Here is a 27,500-nt window from a genome sequence, read left to right as displayed (position 1 = left end):
TTCAACATTCTGATCTCAGCCACCCACGTTACTGCTTACATCATTCAATAGAGTACCAAAGGCCAGACTATGCTCAGTATATTAAGACAGTAAAACATTTATGTGACAGTAATTTGCTGTAGCCCACAGCAGGAAGAAATAAGAATGTGAACATAAAGCCAGGTGCACATTCTAGTGTATTGTCATGCATTTAAAACAGCCTTGAAACGGAATTAGTTAAGACGTGTGTGTGTGTGTGTGTGTGTGTGTGTGTGTGTGTGTGTGTGTGTGTGTGTGTGTGTGTGTGTGTATCTGTGTCTTGATATTGATATTGTGTCTGTGTGCATGTTGTGTGCATGTGTGCACGCGTGTGTGTATGTACCTGTATGCATCTGTACATTTCAGTACGTGCCTGTCTGTGTGTATGTGTGTCTTTATATGATATTGTGTGAATGCGCATGGTGTGTGTGTGTGTGTGTGTGTGTGTGTGTGTGTGTGTGTGTGTGTGTGTGTGTGTCTATGTGCATGTGCATGTGTGTATGTGTGTCTGTGTGTTTATGTGATATTATGTAAGCATGCATGTTTTGTGTACAATGTTCACGCATTTGGGATGAAAAATGTCCTATGTTTTTAGAGAAAACACAGCAAATTCTCCGTCAGTACATTTAGTGGTGGTAAATATTTTGTGATACTTGACAATTTCCTTAAAATTGTAACAAATTAATTGTAATTGCCTATATATATGCAGTTATTACCTCAGCCAGTTAATTTAAAATCTTTTCATTATGTGATTGCTATGAAGCTGTGATGATAATCAGACTGCATATGGCTATTTTTTTGCATGCAATCATTTGAGTGTGTGTGCACATGCATGAGCATATGTGTGATGTGCATGTGCACGTGTTCTATGGGCTGCAGTTCCCTAAATGGAAGTTTTAGAAGGAAATTTTTAATGTAATTTAGTGCAGCATTAGTATGCAGTGTGATAACTAGTAACGATTCCCTGTGAAATAAATAGGATGAGCTTTTAAAAATGTGTTGTTGTGCTAGACAGTTACTGATGTCTTTTTGTCATGCCAAAACTACATTCACCCACTTCTTATAAAATAATGCTGCCAACCAATTGCTATTGAAACAGTTCAGACAAACCATTCAACTTTTAACTGAAAAACTTTGCAAGTACTTTTTTTTTTACTTATAATAATCTTGTCAGTTTTGTAGATAACTTAAAAGACCATCAATGAACTCCAAAACAACTGTTATATTTATCAGAAGTATAAAAACAAAAAAATGGTCAAGAAACACGAATGTATTAAAAACAAATTCACAAGCCATTTGGGATGTACCTTACAAGACATCTGCAACAGCTGGAAAGACCACAGAAGTACCTCACCAAGAGGATCACCGGCCTCAAACAGATGCCCTATGCAGCTCGACTGAAGAAACTCCAGCTGTACTCAGTTGCATACCGCCTACTCAGAGGTGATCTCTGCCTGACATACAAGGCCATGTCCAACTTAGCATTGATGGACATGCTCCACCTAAAGAAAACCATATCCCCTCAAGCCACACGCTCTAGGGATCTAAACATCACCACAATAATAAATAGGACGTTCTGGAGGGATAGATTCCTGTCCCTGAGACTTCCCATGATTTGGAACAAGAGTCCAATCTACATTAGGCAGAGATCCTCGCTAACACTCTTCAAGAGAAACCTTGACGAGTGGATGGGAAACAGGAAGTTTACCCCGGGGATCACTTCAGTGGCTCTGCTGGACAGAGGCACAGGGAACTAATCTAAGGGGGCGGCGAAAGCCAACACATTCTGGCTAGGCTTATAAATGCCTTCGGGCAGATAGCCTAGTACCTACCTATGAACCTATGAACAACTTTAATATTAATCTAAAAACACAGAAAATACAAGAGTAAGTGCTTTCATTCTTTATGTAGAACTTAATCATTTAATATTACATTAATATTAAAGTTGTGGATTCGTTTTTAGTACATTCATGTTTCTTGACCATTTTTTAGTTTTGTAGATAAGTAACAGTAAAACATTTTAAGTATCAATACTGCCATGGCTGTAATCAAATATAGCAATCAATTAGTAAGGCATCATCACCTGGATTGCACCCAACTATTAATATTTATTTAATTTGATATATATTTTGGTTGATTTTCCTTAAATTTGCTTCTTTGCATGTTACATCTTTTGCAAAATGCTCCTTGGTGAAGCACTGTAATTAAGATTGAGATGAGGTGAACTGAAAGAAAATTATACAATGATTTGGTTCTTAGCAAGTAGTAAAATGTGAGCTTAAATAGATCTGCATTATTGTATTCTTACATTTTATCCTTCCTTCATGTGCAAATATCTGAGCTGAAATTTCCTTCAGACTATCTATAACCCTTTCACTGATACCTTTCTGACAAATAAACTAATAACGTTTACCTTATTCTTATTTTTGAGGGAGGAATATGCTAACAAACTGTTGTATATCCCTCACATGCAGACAGGTTTGTAAAAATTCTGTTTTCTGCTCAGTGTTTCACTAAGTCCACAGTTGTTATATTTCTGCTTGCCATCCAATCAAAGGAGATTCTGAGTAAAAAGTACTACAATACTCACATACTTAATTATTGTAAGGCAAATAATAAACTTTTACTAGAAAAAATCATGGCTATGGCCTACTGAGCATATTAAAGGAAGATATTGTAAAAAGTGCAGAACAACAGTGTTGGCACTAAACAAACAGCAATTTGCAATGCCATAGGCTTCAACTAGCTTCTGTAAAATAGCCACATATAGACACTGCGTCATTCTATCATATCCCTGAGATCCATTATGTGGCACTTAGTGCATTAAATTAAGCTAGTTTTTGTTGTTAAGCACAAGAGTTACATGTGCATGCTGCATAAAGGTCTCTGTGTTCGCCATTGCTTCGGTACCGGTGGTTTGGGACTGTCTACTTCAGTTTCTTTGACTTGATAGTCTTTCCATCTTCACATCATCTACAAAGGATAGATTTGTTCTTATGGATCGAAGTCAGTGGAGGTGCACACATGAGCAGCTTGCTGTCAAAGGAGACACATGAATGGACAGCTTGCTATCAAAGGAGACACTAGATGGACTGCTTGCTGTCAATGGAGACACATGCATGGACAGCTTGCTATCAAAGGAGACACATGCATGGACTGCTTGCTGTCAAAGGAGACACATGCATGGGCTGCTTGCTGTCAAAGGAGACACATGCATGGGCTGCTTGCTATCAAAGGAGACACATGCATGGACTGGTTGCTGTCAAAGGAGACACATGCATGGACTGCTTGCTATCAAAGGAGACACATGCATGGACTGTTTGCTATCAAAGGAAACACATGTATGGACTGCTTGCTGTCAAAGGTGACACATGCATGGACTGCTTGCTGTCAAAGGAGATGCAGGCATGGACTGCTTGCTGTCAAAGGAGATGCATGCATGGACAGCTTGCTATCAAAGGAAACACATGAATGGACTGCTTGTTGTCAAAGGTGACACATGCATGGACTGCTTGCTGTCAAAGGAGATGCATGCATGGACTGCTTGCTGTCAAAGGAGATGCATGCATGGACAGCTTGCTATCAAAGGAAACACATGAATGGACTGCTTGTTGTCAAAGGAGACACATGCATGGACTGCTTGCTGTCAAAGGAGACGCATGCATGGACAGCTTGCTATCAAAGGAGACACATGCATGGACTGCTTGCTAAGTGTTTATACATTTCCAGAAAGGGTCACATGCAATTATTGTTTCATATGCACTTTCTCTTGGTCCTTGTTTTTTAGGCTATTACTCTTAGCTCAGTGCTCTTGCAGTATAAAAGAGAACTGCCAATGTCAGCTTTTTACTCTCAGACTCTCGTGGGTGAGCTTGGTGTTCAAGTTATTTGTTTATTTATTTAATTCTTTCTGTTTTTGCCTCAGCAGTGACTTATTTGGTTCACCTTTTCCTCCATGCTACTGACACTGGAATAATCCAGGCAGGAGACTTGACAGCAGTGGGCCTTGATGTCCATCCTATGGGACATGAACTCTTCTGTTGACTGTCAGGTGTGCTGAAGAGTCCAGCAACACACTGACCAGCTGCTGCTGCCAGATGCTTCAACACACCTGATATGACTGTCAGGATTTCCTGCATTCTTTTTTCTAGGTTCACACTCTCCCAAGATTTTCTGCGTTGGAATGCAGTACTAGATTTTTACCATAATTGGGGTTCCCTCAGCAAGACATAGATCAGTTAAATCCCTCAGGACAATTGGGCTGACCTCAGAAACTCACTTACATCCTTATCCATTAGGATCTTCAAGCTGTATATCCATTATTCTAGCTGGATTCATTCTTGACAAAGTCAAGTACTACAGAAATGGCTTAGTCTTGCATTTAGCATTAGCTAACATGCTAGTTCTTCTTCTCCTAGATGCATGGCTAGTCTTAAAAGGGTCCTTGTGATCATTAGCCTTATAAACACCTAGGAACCTTTGCTAATTTTCCACTTGGATTACATTGATATCACTTTGCAGAAAACTGATCGGTATTAGATAGTGATTTGTTTAGTTTCTGATGTGTCTAATCAGCAGTGAAAAAGTCAAACCAAGTAATAATGAGTAAAATAACACGCTCAGTTCCACTTTGTGCATTATTAGGTGGTTAGGTGACTGACAAATGATTCTTTTGTAAAAAATAAATAAATAAATAAATAATAATAATAATGCAGAAAATCTTGCTGTCGGAGCACTTGTTAACAAAGTATGTATTAGTCATTTGCCCAAGTCATGAAAGTAAAGGGAAAATAAATAATCTTAGTGACAACTGCTCCTTCTGTGAATTACTGCAGTCTCCCCTTTATTCTCAAAGTAAGTGCCACCAGTACTTAATCATTTTAATATCACCCTTTTCTCCTTCCTCTGAGATGATTACAGGTTTTTGACTGTACCCATGATCTATGATCTGCTGATTGAGATTGCTGAAAGGAAGGCATTTCTAATTTCTGAAGCAGGAACCGATACTTCTACTAAGTATCAATGTTTAGTTAAATGTGGAAAAATCATTTAGTTGAATTTATAAGTGCGCACCATGGGATTTTATAAATGAAGATTAGCCTTTGCATTTTAGAGGGCTTTCATATTTCACAAATTGAATCACCCGTCTTTAGCCATCTAAATTGTTTAATAGAATGACTTTAACATTACTGAGGGATGAGTGAAAGAAGGCAGAAAAATGAAACTATCTTTCTGCCAGATGAAGCTCAGCTTAGGAAAGTAATAAATGAAACAAGAGACCAGAATACATAAGACTAAATATTTTCATTTGATATTATTAGACACAAACAAGGAGAAAGTAGGCAACAACAAAAATCAAATAGAAACAATGGACAGAAAAATATGGAAGAACATTCTAGAAAGTAACATTTACAAATTCTTTCAGTCCCAAACATAAATTACAAATACTGTATTATCCTTATCAAATTGTAGAGGAATTTTCAAATTTCACTTATAGCAGCATCAACCCAAATGTGGATAGAGCATGTAACTTCACAAAGATATTCTATGCCCACCTAGGTAAATATATCGAACAGGCAGTCCAAATCAAATCTAACTATACAGGGAAATTCAAAAACAAACCACCACCAGTGTATGTCAACTGTACAATAAAAAATAAACTCATTAAAGTGTACAGCAGATCAAAAAATTCATATACAAAATCTATGTCAGATGTATTACTAAACAATTGAATAAAATACTATTAGATCTACCAAAGCGAACCATGAACTCAGATTATCTGAAGCCCAGAACAATTGGAAAACATTCGCTATATTAGAAAATTAAGACATGACATCTAACATTATCTGGAACTTTCTCAAAATGGCACAGATTATTCTGACTCAAAATACATTTCCAATATTCTGGCAAACAAGTTCAGTGCAGCTTTTACCATGGAAATGGCCATCCAAAGTCCACATATCCCTGCATCTGTCACCCCCCCCCCCCCATCATTACAAAGGAACATGTACTGAAGGTATTCTTCAAGATCCAAAATACTTCCCTCATTAGACTTGGTACTATACCTTTACTAAGCAGTATTAATTGAGCCACAGCAAAGCCCCTGTTTAAACTATATAACCTGAGCAACAGCAATAGCAAATTATAAGATTTAACATTGAAATAATAATTTGCAAAATGAACCATCTAAAAACAGAACACAATCAGTGAATCAAATGAAGCCAGTTGGCATGCCCCCACCTGTTCTGGCTAATTCATCCCCCCCAAGGGCATGTACAGTGCCACCTGAGTTCCACACTGACACCAGACTTCCCACTGCCTTAAATCCCTTCCACTCAAATATTTTAATCAATTCATAAAGGAAAGGGGGGATAACAAGGAAGAAAAAGAAAAGGCCGCTACATCTGAAGCCTTGACCTACTTTTCTAATATGAAAATGTTACCCCGACTGGTGGAAAGCGTTCTTTTCTATGAATCAGTCACCATACTGCTGACAGGGAGACTAATCAGTAAAATATATAAGCCTTAATTGAAGGCTCAAGATGGGATGCTGAGCTGTTTTCATGACAGCCGTGTTGCTGTCTGACAACTTGCATTTATCAAACAAAAACCTGTTCGCAAAAAAGACCAGAGATGTATTCAATTGCTGTTGTGATCATTTCTTGAATTGTCAAAACAACCAAGTAATTGGAACATTAACATTTTTGGATTCAACATTCTAATAATAACTTGCAAAATGAACCATGTAAAATCAAAACAGTCAGTGAATAAAACGCAGCAGGTTGGCATACCCTTTACCTGTTCTGATCAACTCATTTTACAACCAGGAGTATGCACAATGCCTTCTGAGTTCCACATTGACTCAAGACTTCACACTGCTTTAAATCCCTTACACTCAAACACTCTAATCAATTTATAAAGGACAGTGGCAATAACAGGAAGGGGGAGGCGGCTACATGCTACCATCATGTTTACATGCTGTTCCCCCTTTCCAAATAAATTGATGGCTCTTGAGAGTTGCTTGCTGAGGAGATACTTGAAAAATAATTGTTCTGTACGTAGTATGCTACCTGTAGATAAAATAGGTCACATTCTAAATAACTCAAATGGACTCCATCTTCATTGAACAAACTCTAGGTTCACTGTGTTCAGAACAGGTTGATATATCACCCTGAAACCCATGATTTTTGATCCTCTGGTTATTCTGTGATTTAGAAGCCTGTGGATAATTTTTATCATTGAAGACTTGCAAGCTCCTGACCAGTATTACTGCAGCAATAAGATGACCACACTAAAGCCATGTAAGGAAAATTCTGCTGGAAGATGTTTAAATCAGTCACATTTTTGGGTAAAGTGTGTTTGGGAATAAAATCTAAATATTTTCCTCCAAAATGAATGATTAATGCATCAGAAGTTCTGCTCAACTTGACTTGTCATTCTGCAAAGGCAGACATTGAAGTCAGGGTAGTCCCAGTATGCCTATCCATTCGACCAAGTAACGTGTGGGGATGAAGACAAGACTTTTTTTCCATTAACCCTTATTTGTGATCTGAGAGCTGTTCTGTTTATGAAGGATTGATCAATGACCAGAATTAATGACATACATGCAATAAATACAGACAAATTCATTATCTGATGTAATTTAAGATGGCATTTGATTTCCATCTACTGGTTTGTTCAAAATATCAGTGGACTGCCCCTCTCTGGCCATGTCGAATGCTCCTTCAATTCTAAATAAGTGTGATGTGTAACCATGCTGAGAGTGCCTTGGCTGTTTAATGCTTCCCTAATCATGTTGTTATACTGCAACAAAGATAATGTGTGACCTCTGTGGTGCTGGAATATTGCTTTGATATTAAGAATTCACATGCTTTTTTTTCTTGGTTAATCCAATGGGGGGTGTCAAGAAATGTCCTCAGGTGGAAGAGGAGAATGGCAAGAAATGTCCTCAGGTGGAAGAGGAGAATGGCAAGAAATGTCCTCAGGTGGAAGAGGAGAATGGCAAGAAATGTCCTCAGGTGGAAGAGGAAAATGGCAAGAAATGTCCTCAGGTGGAAGAGGAGAATGGCAAGAAATGTCCTCAGGTGGAAGAGGAGAATGGCAAGAAATGTCCTCAGGTGGAAGAGGAGAATGGCAAGAAATGTCCTCAGGTGGAAGAGGAGAATGGCAAGAAATGTCCTCAGGTGGAAGAGGAGAATGGCAAGAAATGTCCTCAGGTGGAAGAGGAGAATGGCAGGAAATGTCCTCAGGTGGAAGAGGAGAATGGCAAGAAATGTCCTCAGGTGGAAGAGGAGAATGGCAAGAAATGTCCTCAGGTGGAAGAGGAGAATGGCAAGAAATGTCCTCAGGTGGAAGAGGAGAATGGCAAGAAATGTCCTCAGGTGGAAGAGGAGAATGGCAAGAAATGTCCTCAGGTGGAAGAGGAGAATGGACCCAGGAATCTACCAAATTATGCTTCCTCTGCTACTGCAATGATCCTTTATGTTAGAGCATCATTCCCTTGAGTGGATTTCAAGCTTTTTTATAACTTTGTTTTGAATGGAGAGATGGATTGCAATGAGAAACCTTTGGAGAAACCTTGAATCAATGCATTAGCTGCAACCCTATTATGGTAGTCTTTTAACTCAAATAAAAGTGCTTCAAACCTAATGGAAGGATGATTTGCTGTGAGGTTGCATGCTCATTGCTGATTGCGTCTCTTAACTACACAAACAGAGCCTCTCCCATGCAATGCAGGAATTTTCTTGCCTGTTATTGCAGTGACATTGTTGATTATTGTTGCCCTGGAGTGGCTTATTTTTTGCCAGCAACTGAAAGCTGGGTGGATTCAGCAATTAGACCAAAAACAATGGCCACTGCTGAAAGCCCAGCATGAGTTTATTTCTTGAATCCTTGGGAAAGTCTTGGTTGGTTTGAGCTGACTTTTTCTAACATTGTGCTTAACCATGTGTCTAGATGACTTTGCTCCCATCTGGTCTCATTGTTGAAAGCTTTTGATTTTCTGAATTTTTCGTAAGCTATCCATATTACTCTTCCAAGTGCATGGTCAGCTTCCCAGTTGTCAATAAGTATGACAACAGTGGCAATGCCATTTGGAGTTCTTTTCTATAAGAACTGCTGTGTATAATAAAAAACCCAATGACCAATTATCCCAGGTTTTGGGTATCTCTTTATTGATATTTATCGTATATGACACCACGAGAGCAGCCATTGAGTCCCTGGAACCTGTTTTTTCAGCATCTACCAGTCTCTGTATCCCATCTATATCTGTTAATTCAAATTCATCAATGTATCCCCCTTTTATGTTCTTTTCTTTGACCAATTTGGGGATGTGAGCTACCAAATGGGTACTCATGGTGTTAATGTCCCCTCCTGATAAATAATTGTGGTTACATGTTGTGATCACTGGAAATGTGCTGTGCTGCAGTGACAGCCTTTCCCTGTTTTTATAAAATGATTGTCCTGGAGTTTCTAAAGCTGTATCCCTATGTGAGGGACTGGAACCAAACTCTTTATCCAAAAGTATGTCAAACAACCTGACTCTGCTGGACTATGATAATGATTCTAAAAATCCATTTAAATTCTTTTCTTGTGTCTTATTTACTACAAATTCTGCACCTATAACCTTGTCTTCCCATACAATCCTGTTACATGTATCTTCTTCCCTTGGAGTTAAACTGACTGCATTTTTGATGTCTGGATTCATTATGCTTCCAGTCACTTTCTGTGTTCTATTTCTCCATTTCTTAGCTGGTGTTTCAGAGAGTTGAGATGCATCTAATTTTGTTGCAGCCTATTCTAATTTGGATCTTGAAGGGATGCTTAAATCGTGGAGTTCAAATTCTTGGAAAAGCTCCTCTGCCTGTGAAGATAACGTTGCTCATCTTGCCTTTAAGTGTTGAAGTGAAACCTATGGAAAATAGAATAGATTTGCAGTTAAAATTAAAGCTCTAATACACTTCATGTCATTACTGTTGTTAGGAAACTCATAACCACTAATCTTGCCTTGAAGTTATGAATAACAAAATGAAACTCTGTTTTAATGTAAATGTTCTAAACATTTCTCACTGTCTCTCTTATAATTATTCTTTTTTTTGTTTTTGTATATGCTTCCTTACTGGTGGAACTCAGTTGCTTTGATATATTTGTGGAGTGAGCCCTTCTATATACCAAGAACTGCCTTTGTCAGATTGTTTGTAGCTGTCGGTTGGTGGCTACCCCCTTTTTATTTTTTTAATATAATTATTATTATTACTTTTATTATAAATAGTATAGATAGATAGATAGATAGATAGATAGATAGATAGATAGATAGATAGACAGATAGATAGTTAGATCATAATGTGTACCTGGAACACACTGCAGGAGAGATTGAATTACTTACTCCTCGGCTGCTTGAAATTATTTAACTTAAAGTGCCATATTTATGGTTTAAGGAAAAACCCTCTCAAGCTGTTATTTAAACGGCTGACAACTTCAGAAGAGGCATATGCTAGTAGATGACCATCGATCTCTCAACTATTGAATTATGTCTTCAAAACACCTCCCATTTTTTTTTGAAACTTTAAAACTAGTGAAATGTCTGGCCATTCAACTCAATCATATTGAGCTGCTTCCAGAACACTTTACTCCGTCCATTTGCATTTTCAGTTACCACAAGTGAGCCCTAGAAGCTTTACAGTTAAAGCCACTTAATGTGTTTTTCACAGCGGAAAATTATCTTTACCCTCCATCACATAATTCACAACAACTCAGCCACCAATCAAAAAGTTAGGAGGGACAAAATCTTGAGGTAATTAAGAACAAAGAGAGCCACTTTGAAGTGAGCAGCACTAATATATTAAACACTGACATCAAAAAGATACCATGACTTAATATACATTTTCAGAAATAATGCAAGTCTAGCAATCTAAATGTTGCTGTAATTAATAAAATTGATTCACAACTTTATTTCTGAAAGACCCCAATCTGGAAAAGGATTAAAATGGACAAAGCCAACATCTGTACAAATGACATCCCTGAGCACAGGGACAATTGAGATGTATGCGTCCATCATCACTCATGAATACCTAGAGTGACACATCAACCTGCAGGACAATTTTTCAAACAAACTACTGACTAAAAAGTACAACTCTTCCTTAGTACCACCCTTTGCTCTTATAATTTTATGACTCTTTCAATTTTATTGCTTTATTATCTTCTCTCTCTCTCAATATATATATATATATATATATATATATATATATATATATATATATATATATATATATATATCTATAGATATATATATATATATATACTTTTTTTTTTTTTTTTATAATATTAATTTTCACCAACCTTCCTGGTTGCTGGTGATCAGTTCCACTGCCATAATCAAGATAACTGCTTTGCTAAAGTGTTAGACATAAATGTTCCTCTTTATGAATCAATCACCATACTGCAGATTGAAAGACTAATCAGCAAAATATATAACCTTAATCGAAGGTTCAGAATGCTGAATGATTTCCGTGAAGACTGCATTGTTGTCAGGCAACTTTTGTTTGTCAATTCTTAATGAACTGCATGCTCTCAATCAGACAAAAGGTCATTAACAAAGTTCTCATCCTGGTTTACTTATCCACATATGATTTGGGTCCTTCTTATTTACCAGATCTTCTGACCAGTTATATGATGGCTCAATCCCAGTAAACATACTATCAGTGGCTGTTAGGGGTCCTAATAACCCAGCTCAATTCATCTGTCATTTAGGCCTTTGCCTATCAGGGTTATTGGCTGAGAGGGTCCTGATTCTAGGTAGATTTAAGAGATCCCTGATAGCCTGCTTATTTGATTTTGTATATGTATGATTGCCTTGTTTACCCCAATAATCAGTCACGTTAACAACAAATTTCACTGTATTACCTACTTGTTTTACTTATTTTCTTCTTTGATTACTATTTTGTTTCTGCTGTTATCATTTTTATTAGTAGTAGTAATAATGGTAGTATTAATTGGTGTAGGTCACTGAATGACGTGGACCTTTTTTAGGTTCAGCCCAGGAGCACTGCCTGGTTAGTTGACTTGATTAGAGTCACACAGTATGCAAATGAGGACTGATAGGTTTCAACCATAGACCACAGAAAACAGTGTGTTTGCACCTTGTAAACATAGTCGTCTGTGCTAACTGCCAGATTATTCTTACAAATGTATCTCGTTATATGCTGTTTCGATGTTGCCTCTTTTTGATGCATGATTTAACTTTGATTGTAAAGTGCTTGAGCATAAGCACCTACATAATCTTGAATAGGAATTGACATTGGAGTATAACATATCTTTAATAAGGAGGGCTAACCTTGGCTCTAGATGGTTGTCACTGATTAAGTGCACCCTGACCCCATGTGTAAAAACAGTAAAAAAGAGTTGTGGATGGATGGATATAAATATCCTTTATGAAAAACTCCTTCATACAGTGGACTAGATACATCAAAATGGGAGAAGGTATTAAAATGTTCCTACATAATAATATTTATTTTCAATGTTTTTTATTCATGAATTCTTAAAGAATGCTTGTACGCTGATAAGTGCATGGTACACATTACCCCTTAAAATACTTGGCTTGCAGGATATATAACATAAACAGAGTATTGTAATGTTTCCTTCTCTCTAGTAGGACTTTATTACTGATATTAGCTATACCCAGTGGTACATAAGTAGTAGATTTCACATTGTGCTCTTATAAATAATCTTCAGAATAGCAAAATAAAATGTGAATTAACATTACTTTTTCTTAACATGTTAAATAACTCAACTTTAATCGCATAATGAAGAACTACTTTGGTAACTATGACAACTAAAAGATTAATTATGCAGGATAAAAAGCAAAATCACTTCCATCATATCTTGAAAGATAGAACATATACATTTATTTCATTTATTTTGAATTTACATAGGGATACTATATTCAACTAATCTCATTAAAATCTAATTTTCTTTTTTTTAATACAATGATGGTAGCTATAAACTTATTCAGACAAAGAGTGGATTTCTTTCTTTATGAGTTGCTTTAATCTTTATTTCTAAAAAGAATGATATTTATAAATATTTTTCTTCTTAGGTTCATAGGCTGGTACTAGGCTATTGGCCCTAGGGCCTATACAAGCCTAGCCATAACAATTCCCTGGCTATTTCTTCCCACAGTATTTATTTCCCTGGACCCCTGTCTAGCAGGACGACTGACGTGATCTCCAGGGTGAATTTCCTGTCTCCCATCCAATCATCAAGGTTCCTTTTGAAGAGGGCCAAAGAGGCGCTCTGTTTGACATGTATGGGCAGTCTATTCCAGAGTCTGGGGAGTCTATGGGTCAGGAACCCATCCCTCCAGCATACTTTGTTCATTGTGATGACAAGGTTTAGATCCCTGGAGCATGTGTTTCTAAGGGACTGGGATTTCTTTAAGTGTAGCATGTCCAACAGCTCTGGGTTTGACATAGCCTTGTATGTTAAGCAGAGATTGCCTCTGAATAGACGATATGCGACAGACTATAGGTGGAGTTGAGTTAGATGGTCAGCATAGGACATCTGCTTTAGGCCTGTGATTCACATATGATTTTTATGTATATAACAATTATGTATGTCTTTACCATAGTTATTTTTATCTGAAATATTTGTAATAATAATAATAACAACAATAACAGTTATTGTTTTAGATCTAAAGAAAAGATGGGTAATAGGCCTTATTTTCTAAAATATTGAAATCATACTGCATGAGTAAAAAAAGTCAATTTTGTTATATTCTCTGATGAAGCTTCTTGTGGAGCATAGATGGCTGTGTGTGTGACATTCATATTGCCCTGGTGCCTGGAAGTCTGAAGATAGCACGGAGACTATGCATTACTGGGATATTGACTGCCTGTGATGAAAACATGTTATATATCTTAATAAACCACAAACCAAAGGGACTAGCTTCCTGCACCGAGTGTTTCTTGTACTAGCTGCTTGCACCCAGCGTTTCTTCTTGTTACGTGTTATACATATTTCTGCATGGGGCAATGATCATTGAAGGAACTGGCAAGACTATGGTCATTTATGATCTCTGATATCTCTTGTTGTATCTCTAGTGGACCTGTAAAAAGAAACACGACAAGGACGATAAGAGCAATGATTAGCTTTGTTTGTAACACATTAGATGCTGAACAAATGATAACACCCAGCTTCCAGACATCAGCAACTCAAGGTAGCCTTATGCCTGGGGTTGTAGTTTTGAGATCCAAGAAGCAGTGCTAAACAGAAAGGGTCCGAGTCGTGACATGTGAGGGATGCATCGCATCACCTTCTTTTCAGATTAGGCTCCTTCGACTACAGCATTGTGTAGTATATGCTTCTGCCAGTTTGCTATCCATCTTGCAACATAATTGTATACATTTAGGATTTTAACCTTTTTACAGTTGAGGATAGTGTTAAAGGCCTTGGCCAGATTCAAATAGACTCTGTGAACTGCACAGGTGTCTTCTGCAGCTCAAGACAAGCTTTTGAAGAAGCTTACTAAATTAAGTAGATATGATTTCATGTTGCCATCACCATTTTGCTGAAGATCTACAGCAATAAGATTTTTTTTTTTTTTTGAACCTTATGAAATCAGACATAAGACATTGCATAGCTTTGCAAATTTGGCTTGTTAGGCTCATGAGTTTATAATTCTCAAATTCTGAGGAGGTCCCCTATAATGTAGATACATAATGATATCCATTTCCTATGCCTTAAGAGCATACACTGTAGTCATGGTTCAGTTGAACAGTATTAGGAGGGGCTTGAAGAGGGTCTGATTGGCTCTGCCACTTACACAAGTGAGCAGATTTCCAGGACCCATGCAGGTGATACTTTTAATTTTAGAAAGTTCAGTTTGGATATCCTTCTATCCATTCACGACCCCTTTTTCTTCACATGGGGTGAGGATATTATATTAACTGTGGCAATCTTCTAGAGCCAATGATCACATTGGTGGGTGGCTAGACCTGCCACTGTTGTTATTCAATACTACACACACACACACACACACACACACACACACACACATGCACACAAGCACTCATACCTATGGGCAATTTTAGTATGTCTAATCCACCTGGTATACATCTTTGGAATGTAGGAAAAAAACACAAAACCCACAACACCCACATGAACAAAGGGAAAACAAGCAGATTCCACAAAAGGCACACCAGTCAAGAATCAGACCAGAGAACTTATAGATATGAGGAGACAATGCTACCTGATCTGCCATTGTGCCAGTTACAACATGTTCCATAATAATCCTGGGAGGAGGAAGGGATTAGGAACACTTTTGACCTTCAGTGATTATGAATAGTGTGAAACTGGCACAAAATATACATGCAATTATATTATCTATATCTTTAGGAACAGACTAGATAATACCATTATGAATTAAATCATACCATTGTTGAATATTATTTTTAAACATTACATGCAGTTAAAGAATAATTTATCCTTGGCAATTTGTGTTCAGCGTTGATCTTTTTAATACTAACGTTTACATTTTGGTACTGTTTGACAGAGTCTATAATGTTGGAAGAGCACCTCAGGTCATTCACACTTACATGAGCCACCTCTAGGCCATAGTCATATCTGTCCCTCATCACATTACAGATCCTGGCACTGAAATGGCAGCTAGCTATCATCCCATCTTTGTCTAACCTGAGGAGTGCAGAGCTGAGATAATGCCCCTTATGATGATGTTGCCATCTTTTTATTTGCAGCTAAATATAGTTAGTGTTAATAACTAACTTAAGTACAGGGGGATATACAGATATCGATAGCTGCTACTGATGGTTATGAATTGGTCTGGAAGCAACAGGGAGCTATTGTAACAGTTGACCAATAGGTAACATAGAGGGTTATGACTGGTTATCTGATCACAACAATGTTATTATGTGTTTGAGACATTGATGCCAAGAAATGTATCTCAAGATGTGAATCATGGCATCCATGCTGAGACCACATAATAACTGGTTAGGATCAGTGAGACCCAATCATAACCCTTTGTAATGCATGGAGTTTTATCTACTTCATATACTACCAGTTACAGAAAAAAAAAGTAAAAAAAAGTGGAAGTGTTTTACCAGCTTTGAAAGCCAGTAAAGCATTTAGAGAGTGCTGTTGCATAGACAGCTAGTAAATCTAATTGCAGGAAAAAGTCAGAGGCAGTTTTTAAATACTGTCCTAATTTAAATAAGTAACTTACAGACTAATATTTGTAAACTTCCACGAATGTATGAAGAATGATATTCAGGAAGAGTGGAGAATAAAGGAATGTCCTATGTCTGATAGCAGACACTAACAGCGGTTAGGGTGTGTGTAACAAATGTTACATACCTCTGAAAGCACAGTTACAGTCTGGTCTTGTGCTACAGAAACACATTGCAGGTATATCTTTTTTCCAGTTTTGGAGTGTAATCGCAATCTTCCATGCACTTTAAGGCAGACAAATAAAGTGGTAGCAACAAGGATTTCCAGAAAAGAACAAATACTAGTGGTTCATAACGTGTCACACATGGCTGTACCAGAAGCCATATTTAGCAACTATTCAAACGAGAAAAACAAACAAGATAAAAAAAAATGTTACATAAAAGTTATAAGCATTTTAAAACAACCCAATTGATTATGTACAGTGCAGTATGCCCCTCTACTATACATAATTTTGCAAGGTCAACTCCATTTAGATCTGGTCAATCCAGCAGTAGTGTCCAGCAAAGAAGTGTAGCAACGAGAAGCAAATAGAGCTACAAATTTTACTGACCAGCACAATTTAAAAGCTACATTAAACACAACTGGTCAAAATAAAATAAATATAAATTAGGCCCGAAGCAAACAGAATGCCCAGACCGCATACTACTTTTACGAGAAAAAAAAAGACATAAAATGTCTCAAATGAACAAACCTCTGGCACAGTAAAAAGCATTAACAGATTAGCAGTAAGTTTACTTTAAAAATGCATATTTAATTGGATACAATAAACAAAAGCATCCCTTATGTCATTGGGATTGGTGGCAAGGATATTACAGATAGAAGTGGGCAGTGTTTTAGCAGTGTGAATCTAGGAAGTGCAGCTCAAAGCAATACAATCAAGTAGAACAGCAAGTCTTGATGTACAGCACAGTTTAAATGTTTCACCTAAAAGTCATAAGTCAGGAAAAGAACAACTTTTAGTTTAATATGGAGCAAGCAGAATGCTTCAAAAATATTAACTTCTTTATCCCACCAAAAAAATAAATAAATAAATAAAATTCCCAGATGTCTTTGGGAATGGTTGCAAGATTAGAACTGCTCAACCCAGTCACTGTGTCCATCAAGGGAATGCAACACAGTGCAGCCAGGCAAATAGAACAACCCTGCTATGTAACACAATTTCAAGGCTGCACTTACAGCTCACAACCAGTTACAAAAAAATAAATTTTAAGTTAAACATGAAGCAGTCATAATTTGACATGACCAATGTCCAAGACACCATCAACTGGCTACTCTCACTACAAGAAAAACAAACAAACAAACAAACTGTATCCTAAATTACCAAAACTTTGGTGAAGTGTTAGTGGCACAACAGGTGACACACTCGAATTTGGTGTAGAAAGTTGTGGGCTTTATTTCCACATGCTACACTGCAGTGTACCAACATTTGGATGAGATATTAAACTGAGGCTCCATTTGCCCAAGTTGGTGGTACCACACATGGATGTAAAAGAGCCCATGGCACCTATCAAAAAGAGCAGGGAAAGTTTCCCAATACCCTGGCTAAATTTCCCCAGCAGTATAAATACCACCACTGCTCTTCCATGAAGAGAGCCTGCTAGCCTAGTGGGACTAATCTGGTCAATAAAATATGTCTTTGGGACTAGTAGTAAGGCAACAATGATTTAGAACTGGCAGTAGCAGTGTGTTGTAAAAAAGGGGCCGCGGTGGCGGTGCAGCGGTAGTGTTGTCGCCTCACAGTAAGACGCTGTTTGGTTCGATTCTCAGCTAGAGCGTCTTCTGCGTGGAGACATGCGTGAATGGGCGTACCTTCGCTGAAGGTTGTGCGTCAGGCCTGGCAAGCCGGTACGTAAAAATCAACTGCTAATCATTAGCGGACCGGAGTTCCGCTGTAGCGACCCCTAACCGGGAAAAGCCGAAAGGCACAAACAGGTAGCAGTGTGTTGTAATGAAACGCAGCACAGATCAGCCCAGCCAAGCAGAGCAGCAGGTCCTGCTATGCAGCACAATTTAAAAACTACACATAAATCAGAAAATAAAAAAATGTGACAAGACTAAATAAAAAAGAATCAGAAATGAACAAAAGTCTGCCACAATAAAACCTATTAACAGTAAATGCACCTTATAAATACACAGCGATGGGTTTAGACTAAATTGGGCTAAATAAAAAATATTTCACAGACATTGTTTGGAGTGGCAGTAAAATGAAATTCGGTCAAAAATGGTCATTCCAGTGGACATCGAAAAAGTACCCAAACCCTTTCTGGTGAAGTCCCAGGACTGGCAATGTAGGCACCAGACATAAAAATTTATAAAAGATATACATTTTTTTATTGTCAAGAGATTCATAAAAAGTTCTCTTTCAAGGAAAGAATTGACATTCATGATCAAACCATATTGAACGCATCTCATTGGAGTTTCTGACACTACCCTCCACTGGCACTATTTGTCACTAAGCATTTACCTACCAATATTATCACTATCCTCAGCGTTCCTAAGCAGAAGTTTCTGATCGCTGGTCCCTATTAAATTAAAAAAGGTGAAAGGCTGCTCTGTAACCCTGTTCGATTGCATATTCAGATTTGTGTTTTACAGATAAACTCGATTACATTGAGAGATGAAAATACCTTCTTGCTTGACATATTTGTGAGGTTTGTGCTCCTTCTTGGTGGTAAGGCACGACTTTGTGTTAATATGACAAATGACAATGTTTTAGAAAATATGTACTCTAGGCTCCCACTGTATAGACATAATCAGCTGGGTACAGGTCAAGTTCTGCCATATCAAGAGATTTGGATTAGAAATCTGTGACATCTGACGTTTTGGCAGCTACATATAATATATGGGACTTCCTGTTTTGAATAGGCACGTACTTGGAGCTTTGGGTTTTTGCACAATTAAGTCAGTAGGAGTTTAAATTATGATAGCTGTTGCGTATGTCATTGTAAATGTACTGATTTAACAGGTTGCATTGCAATATTTAACGGTCTGTGCAAATATTTAATCCCCTTTGGGACAGACGAGGGACATTGGCATTTCTAACTTTCAGCCATACTTTCATTCAGTTATGTTGCTGAGAATCATGGTGCATAGGAAGAAGTAACACATTTCAGAAATCAAAGTTAAAAAATAATACCGTAATACTGTTACATGACCATTATTCTTCTCCTTCACTCTCAATTTATTTAATTAGGAAACTTGAGAAATTACTTAAAATGCTAGACAGCAAAGTGGTGCAGCGCAGCAGTCAGCGCTCATCACCCACAACATATGGCTTTGCTTTTCGTTTTTAGCTGTGGTGTCTTTCTGAGTCTGCACATCCTTTCTTTCTAGTAGTGGAATTTAATTTTCGGGTGGGGTCGGGTGCCTTTAATTCTGAGTCTGCAGGTCACTCCTGTGTTGTAGTTTTAGATCAATTCTTCAGATAACCTGTAGTGTGTGTGTGTGTGTGTGTGTGTGTGTGAGGGGGGGGGGGGTCAGACAGAGAGACTGGCGTCCTGTGCTGCATAGATTTCTCAGACATGTATCTACTGATTGCCGTAATCGGCCTTTGTTCACAAGCCAGTATGCGCTGCATTAACTGTGTAATCGGAGAATGCAGGCATGAATGAAGGAATGAATGAATGAGAAATAAAATAGTCAACCGCACTGATTTTGAAAAGGAAAGGGCGTACTTTTTAGCCGAGACACACAATAGCGAGGAACAGTCTGTCGTCATAATTAACTGTATTACATATATTTTAATCCGGTTTTATTCTTCCGTCTAATACAGACTTTGCAAATATGTAATTATTACAGGTTGTTTGTAATTCTGAATTCTGTGGCTGACTATTGTTAATTGACGTTTTGCCATGTGCAGAGCGGGCTTTCGGAATCAGCCTTTACTGCAAAGGGAGATTTAAAACCTGCCGTTGCATATTTAATGTTTAAAGCTTACAACACCTGGTGGGGGAGGCGTAGTCCAATCACATTTACAGTTTCTTTCTTCTTTCAGTGAGCTGAACATCTGGTCTCTCAGTACACAGCCCTGCCACTGTCTGTGCTCATTTGTTTCTTCAGAACGTGTTAAGTGGGGGTCCTTTCCGGTTTTTCTCACTGTGCGTTTATTTAATTTTCTTGTACCGTGGTGCTAAACTACGAAGTGCATTGTGAAACAAGGATTTATCCCTGTTTTAAAATAGCTTCTTCCTCTGCACTGCTTGCAGGCTTTGGTGATTTGCTGGGCTGAGGCTGCAGATTTGCATAGCATTCTCCGAGGTAGCGTGGTTTGCTCCAGCTACTTGCAGAAGGATGCGCTGTGCTCCATCCTCCGGCGCTGCTGGCACTGGTTCATCTATCCATAACCCTGAGTTAGCTTCATTTACTTACAAATTCTGTATGTTTTGACTCTCTATCGGGCTACAGCAAGGGCTGAATGGAAGTGCACTTTTTCTGCTTCCTACCTGATTGTGAAGTGACAGTTTAATTTGGTGCTGGATACCCTGTGGATTATGATGGTGTTGTGCCGAGGAAAACTCAAAAAACTGTAGAGTTCCAAAGAACAGAGGGGTGTTCTGCTGAGTGAGGATCTCTGCACTCAGCTACTATGGTGTTGGTTTTATAACCTCAAGTGAAAGTGATTCTCAGGATGTGCAGTTGTTGTTTCGGATTTTACCAGCGGAACAGTAGGCATTTGCAAGAAGGCTGAAATCCGGCATGATGGGTTATGAAACTAGGCTACTCTGAGGTTCTTTATGCAAGGTGCAGTCTTTTATCCGATTCAGGGATCATCATGTACCAGCCGAGTGTGTGGAATTCCAGGACTGAGCCTGTCCCCTGCTTGGTCCGCTTGGCGCTTTGGATAGTTCCTTTGACTTTTAGTTGTGTTCTGGGGATGGCATGGGGTGTTGCGACTTTAGGATCTCATCATATCCACCATTTCCACGGTAGCAAACATCATGCTGCACCTATAGCTATTTACAGATCACCGGCTTCTCTGCGGGGTGGACACGGTGGGTCCCTTAATCTTCATCTGTCTGTCTATAAGTATGGATTTCCCTTTAGAATTTATAAAGGCATATTACACTGGTTTGGTCACCTGGATCCATCACTGTTTGAGATTTGTTTTTGGTGATTTGGTATGCGAAATGCTTGGGCAGCAACTTTTTTCCCCCTTTTCTTTGTAGCTCCAAATTCATCAGGGTACAGTAATTAGTGTGAATCACAAATTAGTTGATTTTGCCATTTTGTTTTCTTGAGTAAAGTGGAGACGTGCTGTTTAGAAACAGAGGCTGCAAAGGTGTACCTGCACACTTACATGCACAGAAAGAAAACTATTAACATTACATATTGTCAGAGGGGTCATACTGCTGCAGTACAGGGTCTCACTTCTAGTTCAGATGTAGAATGGATCTGAATGTCTATGTGAGTGTGTGTGTACATGTATATATATATATATATATATATATATATATATATATATATATATATATATCTACAGAGAGAGAGAGAGAGAATATATTAAATATTGACTTAGCCTCCCGTATAGGGGCTCTCTGCGTAAGTATTAATGTTAGGCACTGTAAAGAACAATGACAACGAAAATAATAAGGGTCATCCAGACAATAATGGTGCGACAATGCTCTGCGACTCGACTTGGGAGCAACTGTCAGACTTCAGATCTGTCACACTTGCTCCATCGTCCGAACGGTGATTTGTTTTTATGACTCCTAGGAAGCTACTCACCGCCCACACGCACACACACGCACACCACTGATTCCAATCAGGTCGTTTTCCCTACAATTTCCCCTAAATTCGCCAGTTTGAATTTCGATTGCCAAAAGCGCATATACTGCTACCCGCTTGCCTGTGCACAATTAATGTGTTTGCAATGACAGTTGCAGGCTTGCTGCAACCAACGATGGTTAAATCAAAGTTGCAGTTTGCCATACGTTCTCAGCATCCTCATTTCTTATATGCATTTCCTCTCAAGACATCACCAACTTTATTTTACTTCATTTTGAAATATTGTGAATGTAGAACGTATCGCAGTGCAGGATGAAAAAGACTGCATCTCAGCTTTCTCTTGAGTTAAGCTCCTTTGGATATTATCAGTTTATAGCAAGCCAGGGCTACCACTTTGGGTACCCGCGTTTGGTGTTCCAATACCTATTTTGTGATGGACCCTGCAGCCTATGAATTGAAGTTTTCCTAATTATTGAATGTAAATTGTTTAAGGTTATGATCCACAACTGCATATATCTGTTAGCTCAAACATTTTGCATCTGTGTCAGTTTAGTTCAGTTGTTGCAAATGAATGTGTGTGTAAATCTAACCTTGAACTGATATTACATCAGGTTTTCCTGCAGAACGCAAGCATTATTTACTGGCCTGTGTTGGGGAAACGAGATTTTCACTATTCCAGTGTAGTTTTGTTTATGAATTACACTGGCAGATATAGAAACAGTGGGAAAGAAAAGAAAAACAGAAAGTATTTGTGAATTAAAGGGAAAAAAGATCTCTTGACTTGAAACAGTTTACATTCTTTTTCTTACCCAGTGTTAAAGAGTGGCAAACTACAGTTTACAAACACTAGGGGCAGTGAAAGAAGGCTTTGTTGGTAAAATGGAAAAATCATCTGCTTCCATTAGAAATTAGGAAGATGATTTGTTTTAAAATTGTCTGGGTTGCATGAAGCCATGCAGCTAAACAAGATTTATGATGCTGTCTTTTATAACATAAAATCCATGTGCTTTCTTGAAATTTTCCACTGAAGTATACAGTAACACTCCTAACCTTGTTATTGTAGATACAGTTGACTGCTAATGCTAATAAAATAATATTCACAACTATCTGGAAATCTTGTGTTTGCCACTAGCAAGGGAATATGTTTCCAGATTATCTGAGAAGTCATGGAGTGTAAGATCTGGAGTTTAATATTATGTGTTATTACATGTGAGGCTTGCATTTCTGATGAAATGAATGCTGCTGATTAAAATATAAAGGCTCATTTTTCTCAATTTTACAACTTTCCATGCATCAAATGCATTATTAACTCAAGCCACTTGTACCCAGACAAGTCAAGTTGTTAATTTTTTCAGAACTGGTAGTCCATGTGCTGATCTGCATTTTTATTATTTGTTGTGGTGTGCTTGTTTTTAGTCCATAATTATTTTTCGGTATAATATTGAATATCATTGAGGGTAAAGGCATAATATGAAGTGGTAATATCTTATAGTTGACTCACTGTGCAGCACTCTTGTTTATACATGTGTTACTTTGCTTACCAAAGTCATTTTCCTGATGTGTTGCTTTGTATGCTAAATCAACTGAACTTGTTTTCAAATTTCTAAATATGGAGTTGTTCTAAGGACAGTATAAAGCTAACCGAGCTTATAAAAGTTGCATCAGTGCCTGCATAATATTTAGTTAAAGTCATTGTTTAGTGTACTAGTTAGAAGCATTTGAATAAATAGAGCAAAGAACGTCCACCTTATTGAATTAAATAAGTTGAAATCAAGTCCATAGCAATTTTAAACATATTGAAAACAATAATTCTTTCGACTGCAGTAAGCTGATTGCTGCAAAGAAACTGTTAAGAGGAACTGGACATGCATAAAATATCAAGTGTTGCAGCTAATATGCTCATTGCTTGCTGGGGATTCAGGCCAGTTATCTTCCTATCTGTGTGCCTTGTCACTGTGAGAAATGTAGGTTTTGATGCTGTCTATGTTCATTTTAGAGTACAGTAATCAGAACTGGGATGACACCGATGGATTCCTGATAAGCATCTTTACACCAGCACTGCTCCCCTGAAAAGCATACACATTATTGATTTGTTTAAGGCATTTGCAAAGAATAAACAAATAATGTCTTGTCACATTGGTAGTAGCTTTGCTTTAGCAGTATGAGACCCTACTAAAAGCCATAAATTATCAGTGATGAGAGTGTAGTAAAATGGTGTTTAGATTGTGGAGCACTTTTGCTTCCGTCTTGGATTGCAATGACATGATTGAACACAGAATAAAAAAGCTAATAATTTTAAGAAATATTTATGATACTTACTCATGTAACTATTACAGATCAGAAACTGTATTCTAGAAATATGAAAAAATCTGTGTACCATAAAATGTATTTGAGTTATGTGTGCATCTCATAAATATGCCTGAAAACATATGTATTGTTCAGACATTGAAGGTCAGAGACTTCCACATCTTATGTTGTCCTTGTTTTCTCTATTTTCTCTGCAGGTTGTCTTTATTTCATTCATTTTGTTTAGAAGTGCTTTAAATCTTTATCTTTAAACTTACTGGATTAAATATTTGCAGGCATATCATAACTACAATGTGTGATTTTAGTGATGAGATGAAAGATTTGTTGTGAATGATATGAATATGTTTGGGAAGGAAACTGTCTTTAAAGCCATATATGGACAGCAATGATTAAAAGTAATAACAGCAAATTCATCAGCTTGTTGGTATGCAACCATACAAAGTGCTTTTTCTGTTTTGTTTTTTTATAAATTCTATTGCTGAATGGTTTTGAATGAATGTATGCAGCATTATTTGAAGAAAAAATCAGAAAACAATTTGTGCTGAGCTCAAGAAAGACAAGTCACATTACTACATTACCAGATGATATCCTTTTATAAGATCATTTCAAAAGCTTATCATGTTTGTCACTAGTCTCTTCAAAGCACTCCCACTAAGTCAGTGTAATAGTGTCAAATTATTATGAACAACAAAGGAAGCATGGCCAATGCTTTTAGCTGTAATTCAATTTTTGTCACCTCCTGTCATACAGATGGTCATTACAGTGCTTATCTGTAGTATGAATTGCTTGATCATTTTATTAATCCTTCAGTGAATCACTTAGCCTAGGGTTTATTTACTCAGCTTTCTCAATCATATTGGTTAAGCAGTGCCACCGTGATTAATATGTCACAAGGACATTGCTTAGGCTTTGCTCTCTTGCTGTAGGAATGTCAACATTTGTCCTGGAGTGTGGGATTTATTCTAACATATTGAAGAGTTTAGGATAACCACACAATGTCACACAGTATATTTCAATAAGTAGTCGATAACAGCCAACGTGCAACAATAATCAGAAAAACAAATACATCAGATTAAATGCAGAGACAGGCAATATCCTAGAAATCTGTCATGCGTTACTGTAATACCATATAAATTCTATCTTATCTTATTGTTTTTCACTTACCCAGTGAGGTGGGGGATGGCAAGCCCCACTGGGGCTCTCATTTCTGCCTCCAAGCACCCTGGCATCTGGGCTCCACCCCATCAGGAAACAGTGTCAGATGGTAGTGGTACACCTGTCAAAGAGTAACACAGGTATCCTAAGGTGAGCTCAGGGAGAAAGGAAACCTCTCATGGAGCAAAAGGGCAAAAGCTCACTTGATCTTGATTTTCAGATTGAATATAGACTGTGAAAAGATGGAAGGGGGGCTGATAGTCTTCTTCCAGCAGGAAGTGTTTACAAACTCGGTTTACTTTTTGTGAGGGACTGACTATTAGGGTATTGTTGTGGAATCAGTTTTTCATATTTAGTGAGCTCACTGTTAAAGATCAGGAAAGACACTCCAATGTTGTAATACATAACTGGTACAGGAGTTACTCATAGCTCAGTGGAGAGGATGTTTGCTCAGCTTCTTCTTATGCAGTAGTAAAGATAAGGCTGGTTATTGTCGAAATTTCATTACTTTACAGACTAAGATGACTCGTTTGTATTAGCTCAGTAAGCAGATATGTCATAATTTTCCAGGATTTTGTCAGAATTTAAAATGAGAAAAAAAGTAAAGGAGAATATTAACAATGGAAAATATTTGCAGGTTATAGTATATAACTGTTCATATGTAGAAGGAGTACAAGATCCACAAAAGTGCCAAGATGAAGGAAGTTCTGCTGCTATTTAGTTATGAAGTAAGACAGGGAGCTCAACTATAAACGAGAAGCAGAATTAATCTGGAGAGGGTATTAATGGGTATAATACTGCTGAAAATAAAGATGGAGGAATAAGAATCCAACTCTAAAATAGCCGGTAGCTGTAAAATGACTTATGGAGCTGTTAACAGAATGAAAGTAAACAATTGTTATATATGATTCAGTCCACTTAGAAGTATTTAAACCCATGTCTTTGAAAAGAATGAAAAAAATCTAACAAGCATCAACTTTAGAAAATGTCACAGAGTTCCAGGAAAAAATATAAAACCTTATAGGACATTGCTCTGATCTCTACCTGCTTTGAATTATCTTCAGGGATACTTTTAAATTTATCACTGCTGTGACTTTAAAATGCATGATCACTTCTTGTTTTAGAAAGTGTGGAATGTCAGCCAGAACAGACATGAACAATTAGCATGTAGCAATAGCAATCCTAAGAACCAATACTGTTGTAACATCACAAAAAAAGAAAAAAAATAGTATGCAGTCAAATACCTTCTCCACATCCACAAAACATACTGAGAGAGTACTGGCAAACTTTCACAATCCTCCAGTATTTGTGCAGTGACAAAGATGCAATCAACTGCTTAAGGCTAGAATAAAATCCACATTACTCCTCACCAAAATAAGAATAGGATCGTCTATTGGATAAATTCTGCTTTCCAACACTCTGCAATAGGATTTGCCAGGAAGAGTGAGCATTATCATCCACTGTAAAAGAAACACACTTTACTATCTTCATTTTTGAAAATGGCAACCCCTTACCTCACTGTGCTATTCCAGTGCCAGTCCAGATGTACTTTCATGCAATGCTGAATGCGTTTGTTTAGTCTAAGATTGTAACAAAGGCTAAGATTAAAGCAGACAAAACAATTGCAATGAAAATTGATTCCTGGGGACACAGCATGTCACCTCATGGCTTTGCAAGGAACTGATGTTTTGCAGTGACTTTCTTTGGTCTTACCTGTACGCACAATCTTGGTTCTGGATCTAGACTAAATAAATAGGGGTCATCTGTTTCTTAGTATGGAGAGGATGTTTGGGAAAGCCATAGACAGGTTTGGGAGTACTCACAAGCTACTCATGGGTACAGTACAATTACAAATTGTGCTAATAAATGAAAGAATCACTGCAATTTGAATGTGAGTTAGGAAGCCACCTTCAGCTGGTTGCCATATGCACCCAATGGTATACTTATTTCCCAGCAATGGTGCATTCATTTTGAATATATTTTTCTTTAATCACAGTTTGCCAAAACTGCATAAAATTAGATTTTGTGAGCTGGCAGTGAGAATTTTTCAGATTTTC

General features: G+C 37.7%; 1 protein-coding gene across 18 annotated transcripts in view; it reads left to right on the top strand.

Annotated features, from left to right (window-relative positions):
• NRXN1 (neurexin 1) overlaps positions 1-27,500 on the top strand; it is a 4,168,553-nt gene that overhangs the window by 3,263,470 nt on the left and 877,583 nt on the right. The window contains exon 1 of one of the 18 annotated variants that reach the window (XM_044054894.1): positions 20,149-21,248. The exons of 14 other annotated variants lie outside the window; for them this stretch is intronic. In XM_044054894.1, the coding sequence (XP_043910829.1) occupies positions 20,963-21,248 (286 nt within the window). In that variant the 5' untranslated portion in view covers positions 20,149-20,962. Of the gene's footprint in view, positions 1-20,148; positions 21,249-27,500 lie in introns of those variants that run through there. 3 more of the 18 variants (XM_044054881.1, XM_044054887.1, XM_044054874.1) reach the window with 3 other exon arrangements.

Source organism: Protopterus annectens, chromosome 1.part2 (assembly GCF_019279795.1).
Source record: "Protopterus annectens isolate FY-2018-M chromosome 1.part2, PAN1.0, whole genome shotgun sequence".
NCBI classification, from domain to species: domain Eukaryota; kingdom Metazoa; phylum Chordata; order Ceratodontiformes; family Protopteridae; genus Protopterus; species Protopterus annectens.
The sequence above is the reverse complement of the archived record's forward strand: the minus strand, read 5'-3'. Positions and strand labels throughout refer to the sequence as shown.